Raw genomic sequence first — 6,523 nt, forward strand, 5'->3', positions numbered from 1 at the left:
GGGGTTTCGAATAGGCTCGCTGTTGTCTTTCTTAATTCCCTCTCATATACTGCTTCCACCATGCGCTCATCTATTTCATAATACCTCTTTAAGGCAAACGTTTTCAGGCAACAATGCAACTAATTGCTCGGATTCGGAAGGTTGGAGGGCAATTGATGAAGAGCGTACTTTGGTGTATTTCGTGATTTTATTATTATTTTCGATAGTTCTCTTTACGTTATTTATGATTTTTGCGTTGGATAAGCCTTTTTTGCCACCAAGTTATGCTCAGGCTTTACTTCGCAAACACAATAAGAACAACTCTGCTGATTGTGATAAAACAATCAAGTATTTTATTGAAGAGTGCAAAACGCTGTATAAAAGTTCTGACTATGTCTTCGCTTCAACGATTATGGTTGGTGTAAATAGTTACATCACAATTCAATCGACGTTAATTGGTGAAATGTTTCGTGGCATCTTTTCCACCTTGAATATTTCGATTCGTCCGAATGAATTATCAAGTTACTTAATATCATTATTCCACGTTGCTGGAATTGTCGGAACTATTTTTGCTGGTAGGATTATAGACTTGGGCAAGAATCTCAAGTCAATATCGATTTTTGGAATGATTTTGTGTTGTTTGTTGTCAGTACTTAGACTGCTCGGATATTATTTGAAAAACTTGATTATAATCTTCTCGTGTGAAGGTATTTTTGGATGTGTAATCGGAACGATGGGTGCAATACTATATGAAATGGTGAGCCAGTACACTTATCCCACAAATCTTATCTTTGTGAATTGCCATAACACAGCTTTTCATGCTTTTTTTGAGTTATTGCTCACCGAATTATGTAGATTGGTCTTAGAACGAGTTGGTCCAAGTGGTGTGTTGATTTTTCAAATTGTACTTTATTTCTTGATGTTGATTATTTCTATGTGCGTAAGTACTGATTTTAAGCGTCGTAATGCCGAGAATACGCAAGCAATGGAAAGAAATAACCAAACTCTAGCAGAACAGCAATAAACATGGTCAACATTTCACCAAAACAAAATTCAAGTTTAAAACACCGAAGCATAAAATTAACGTTTCTTATTTTACTACTTTTTTGTCGTCGTGGTGACTCATGCATTGCTCGCTTTTATATTGATTCAACGTCTGCAGACGTCAAATCGATGTAAAAATGACGGATTTTACTGTGTGGTGTAGCCTACGACCGAAATATCGAAATCAATGTGAGCATTCAGCTGAATTTTTCGTTTTTCAATTGAAAAAGTACTTCTTGAAAATACGTCAGTCACATTGGTCCTCGGTGAGATTTCAAAATAGTCTTATTCAAACAGAATCAATGTTTAAAATAAATGATTTTGCTTACATCAAAATCTGAAGATCCCATCCGATAAGGTTAGAAGAGTGACAAAATTTGATTCATCTCACTCCTCTTCGGTTTTCCTTGGCGTTGAGCTCTTAGTGCAGTGTTAATATTTATTTGTAGAAGTCATACTAAGCGGAATACATATTGAACATCATACTGTAAAGCAGGGCTACTCAACTGGCGGACCGCGGTCCGAATCCGGACCTTCTGGGTGTTGAAGGTGGACCTCGGGCTTCTGGAAGAATAACTTCATTGCAACACTTTAGGGCCTCTTTAAACTGATTTCCATTACGGAAAAGCAATTTTTGTGATTATCCAAGGAGCTGGGGGCTTCGCCCCCAGACCCCTCAACGCTTTGCCGTATTCTCTGATGTGCGATCCACACAGCTACATTACAAAGAAACACAATAGGGGAGAGTGGGGCACAATTGGACATGGGGTACAATTGGACATCGCATTTTATAGAAAAAATTGGAAAATCTGGAAGTCTCTTCCTTGGCAAAAAATTAGTTTCACATTAGTCCCCTGCCCAACTTTAAATCGATGTTGGTGTGTGGGGCACAATTGGACACAAATTTTGTGGTACAATTGGACAGCAACACACATGGTATATCATACTCTAATTCTTTTAATATTGTATGATCTCATGCAATGCAATGTCATTTAAACGTTGTAATAACATTAAAAATAAAAAAAATTGGGAGACAAGATAAAATTTTAGGGGGGTAAAATTGCTTTTCCAAGACCCCCCTCCCCGTGGCAACGTCCCTGATTTTACCGCAATGAACAAGTAAAATCTATTTATTAGAGTCCTTGTCAGTTTTTTAATTACTTTTGTGTTGGTTTAAACCAAGGGTCTCAAACACGCGGCCCGCGGGCCGCATGCGGCCCTCGAGAACTTTTGGTGTGGCCCGCGATGCATTTTTAAACTTTGAAATAATTCATAATCACAGTACATATTTTTCTATATAGAAAGATAAAATGCTCAACAAACCTGAAAATGCCGATCAAACTTCAGACGACTTTTTAACACTTCTGTCGCGCCATTTTTGCGTACGGGAAACTGGTATTGTTACATCTCAATCACTTTGCTTATTCACTCATTGTGTCATAATTGCAATAGTAACTTTGGCACTTGCTGAAGTCAATTCTTCAACAGTTTAGTTTTTTCCGCGTTTTTGAAAGTTGATTGCAAGATTTTAGCTTTCCAAGTCCGTCGTTTCGTTTGCGTGTTTTCTGTTTTTCTTTTTCGTTTTTTTTTTGCGTTGGTAGGCTACAGTGTTTTTCCACCTCTTTGTTCTTACTAATTTTTCTTGCGATCTAACGTCCTTGGTGTGTTCTTACTACTGTACAGTATCTTTTTTATTGCGTTTTCAAGGTGTTATTTTGTTTATTGGTTTGTTTTGAATCTTTACCCTCGGACTAACAAAGCCTTGATAGGTTTTTCCTGGTAGTTTCGCATACTTATAGACTTGTAGAGGATTTTGACGCAGGCCCGGTTGCTGAGATTGGCAGAGTGAAGTTTTTCGATTGTTGAAGTGTTGTTGTCGGGAATTATTCCATCCATTAGATGCCGTTGAATGGAGAGCAGTCCTGAAATGTGTGGTGCACTGTAAACGAAAAAGGCTCGAAAAAGAACCTATAAGGGAGCTACTGCGAATGGGGTTCTTTTTAAGAAAAGAACCCTTTATGGGGTTCTTGAAAGAACCTATAAGGGAGCTACTGCGAATGGGGTTCTTTTTAAGAAAAGAACCCTTCAGGGGGTTCTTGAAAGAACCTATAAGGGAGCTACTGCGAATGGGGTTCTTTTTAAGAAAAGAACCCTTTAAGAGGTTCTTGAAAGAACCTATAAGGGAGCTACTGCGAATGGGGTTCTTTTTAAGAAAAGAACCCTTTAGGGGGTTCTTGAAAGAACCTATAAGGGAGCTACTGCGAATGGGGTTCTTTTTAAGAAAAGAACCCTTTAGGGGGTTCTTGAAAGAACCAATACAGGGTTCTTTCAATAACCCCCAAAGGTTTTTTTTTCTTAAAAAGAACCTTTTTGAGGTACTATTATGAACCTTCTGAACGTTCGATAAAATACCTTTCAGGTTTTTTTCTTATTTAGTACCTTTTTGAGGTACTACTATGAACCTTTGATAAAATACCTTTCAGGGTTTTTTTCTTATTTAGTACCTTTTTGAGGTACTATTATGAGCCTTCTGAACGTTCGATAAAATACCTTTCAGGTTTGTTTTCTTATTTAGTACCTTTTTGAGGTACTATTATGAACCTTCTGAAGGTTCGATAAAATACCTTTCAGGGTTTTTTTCTTATTTAGAAATTTTTTGAGGTACTATTATGAACCTTCTGAAGGTTCGATAAAATACCTTTCAGTTTTTTTTCTTATTTAGAAATTTTTTGAGGTACTATTATGAACCTTCTGAAGGTTCGATAAAATACCTTTCAGGTTTTTTTTTCTTATTTAGTACCTTTTTGAGGTACCAATTAACCTTCTTATGGTTCCAATAGAAACTTTTAGATAAACTTACAGTGCAATAACTGCTTAAGGTTTTATTGAAAAAGACAGTATACACAGCAAATTTACCTTCACAAATCAAGATTATCAAGAAATCGTGTTTTGTAGAAATGAACAAGTGGAAAGAAAACGAAAAACGATGAAGCATCTTCATTCTTTACATATGGGACGATAAAAAATACAGACCACAACAACTACAAAAATTACATAGGATGATGGATAGCTTTTAAAGAGCTAAGAAAACATGCTTGCAACAACGAGATACCGGTGTACGTTTTCTGATCTCCTAAAAACCTTCCGAGCATCCTGCATAATCACTGCCCATTACAATTTATTCACAAAACGCAATACCTTGCTTGTTACCTCCACATCTAAATGTAATTGTGGGTAGACAAAAAAGACAAGGTATGCTTAGTGGATTTGGGGTAGGCTACTGGATGTTAAACACCCAGTAAGTACTCAACAGCACGGCGACTGCATCCACTAAATTATCCATGCCAATTACTTGACACCCGTCGACCATGACAGTGAAGCCATCTTCTTCTTTAAACCGTACAACCGGATATGTTGATTCTGGATTCTACAACAAACAATAAGCATATAGATCAACTCGATGGCCAGCACAAGTGCGGGCATTGAGCAACATTCGCTTCACTAAACAATATAATGGGAGGGAGACACACAACCATCAAGGGCCTTTTTCTTGGTATCACATTTAGCGATTATCAATCAAGTGCGATGGCTCGCTATGCAGGACATCAGTAATGTTCTTAATCAACTTTTACATTCTTAATTATAATCACCAATTGCTGTAACAAAGCATGCATTGAAAATTGATGCTTACTGCATTGGTTGTGATGTAGCCATGATAACTATCATGAAAGAGTGATGGTACCGTGAGTAGCCAGCTTGGAGTAAACTCGTCCTTGACTAAAAAATGAACTATTATCTATTAATTAATAGTTACTATGCATACTGTACGAACTACAAATAAGGGGGCGTTCAACGTCAACCGGTAACTGGGGAAGGTACCTAAAAGTTGATATTAGAGGAGGGGGTAAAAAACTGGGTGACGTCAATTGTGAACCCTTCTCTTCAAGCAAGAAAAAATAGTTTAAACTTAACTTGATATAATGAAAATGCACGTTTAGTCATGTTACCTGTTAAGTTCAGAATGTCCGCCGGCAATTTCTGCTTTTTAACGTTCTGATAAAAACGGTGGTAGCTAGTTTCTGAGAGCAGTTCAACACAATCTTTTTGCACCAGACTGTTCATTTCTTCGATCATCTGCACAGACAAAAACCTCAAATTAACCCTCACATACATCCACTATTTCTATCATTATATAGGATATATTAAAACTCATATAGTATAAACACAGGGTCAGTCGGATAATAATCCTTAAAAGCGAAATCTATTTGTCAATTAATCAGGCTTCTGTGTTTATACTGTGAGTTTACTACACTAAGCTAGCAAGTTCCAGCAGCGATCGCCTGATAGTTATCGCCTGATATATGTGATGTCAGCTAGATCCTAGTCACCTTACTAACCAGTACGTCATACTGGCTTTAGTCTTGAAACAGTGCCATATGTATATAAAAATGAACGTAATGTTCAACGTACCGGTACCCAAATAGCGGTTCCTAACGGCGGATATTTCGCTTGCAGATCCGCAACCGACATTTCGTTCACATCGTGCAAACGCGTGGATCGAGTGCGCAACATTCGGTCGCGAACCGACCCGTTGTTGCGACGGCTTTCCCCCTTCGCCATCTCCCCTTTCAATTGCTTCAAATGACGCTCAATGCTGAAAGCATTTCCTACCTCGCCAACCAACTGTAAAACACAACAATTAGCGCGTACACAACCATTCAATATCAACAAAGACAGCATCGGCCTTCTTTTTAGCCAAAAGGCAGTCCTTGATCATACGACTGAACTTGCTCTACACTTGATCTTCTACGCCTAACAGGAATATAGTAAAGCTCTCAACCACGACTTCAAAGCATGTGCAGTGTGGAGTACAAGCTCCTGACAGATTGAGTCAGAGCCAGCAGTCAGAAAAGTGTATAGTAGTCGGTTTCTGTACTGTTTCTTGTTAAAATGGGCCAATATGCCTATGAAAAGTCAAATAAAACCGATATATAGGCTATTACATTTCAGACTAATCAACTAGTAAATTAATACCTGCAGATTTTCACTGATTCTTGATATTTTGCACCTCATATCCATATCAATACTATCATCACCATCATCAATAGCAGAAGTCGACTGACGTTTCTGCTTGCCGTATTTTTGGACCAAATAGTTGTAGCATACAGATCTTCACGAGTTCATTTCTGCACTTCGATAGTTGGCATAAAATGATACTATCTTATGCAGCAGCAGATGTCTTGACTCTATGATACACTAATCTAATTATCGTAAACTGTGAAATGCGTTGTAGCCACCACTCAATATCTGTTTTGTTTTGATGGACATATTTAGATTCACACAGAGACACAGAGAATGGACTAGTTTGACCCGTAAACTGGTCTGACCCGCAAAATTACGATAACTAGTAGAAATTACGTCAAGAGACGCACAAACGATTCCTTAGCTTACGACGACAAGAAGAAAAAAAAGTTTTCTGAACAATGATTTCAAGCTTGAC

General features: G+C 37.8%; 1 protein-coding gene across 2 annotated transcripts; it reads right to left on the reverse strand.

Moving 5' to 3' along the window:
- Window positions 1-4,269: 4,269 nt before the first annotated feature.
- On the reverse strand, window positions 4,270-6,235 carry LOC145769898 (uncharacterized). 2 transcript variants are annotated; one of them, XM_082581445.1, is made up of 4 exons: window positions 6,058-6,235; window positions 5,500-5,706; window positions 5,031-5,157; window positions 4,270-4,450 (listed from the first exon to the last, which is right to left on the reverse strand). In XM_082581445.1, exons 1-4 carry the CDS (start codon window positions 6,100-6,102, stop codon window positions 4,416-4,418), a joined length of 414 nt encoding a protein of 137 aa, XP_082437571.1. In that variant the 5' UTR covers window positions 6,103-6,235; the 3' UTR covers window positions 4,270-4,415. The 2 variants fall into 2 exon arrangements, with proteins under 2 accessions (XP_082437571.1, XP_082437570.1); XM_082581444.1 differs by having other exon boundaries at window positions 5,494-5,706.
- Between the last annotated feature and the right edge of the window lie 288 nt (window positions 6,236-6,523).

Source organism: Aplidium turbinatum, chromosome 5 (assembly GCF_918807975.1).
Source record: "Aplidium turbinatum chromosome 5, kaAplTurb1.1, whole genome shotgun sequence".
Classification (NCBI taxonomy): domain Eukaryota; kingdom Metazoa; phylum Chordata; class Ascidiacea; order Aplousobranchia; family Polyclinidae; genus Aplidium; species Aplidium turbinatum.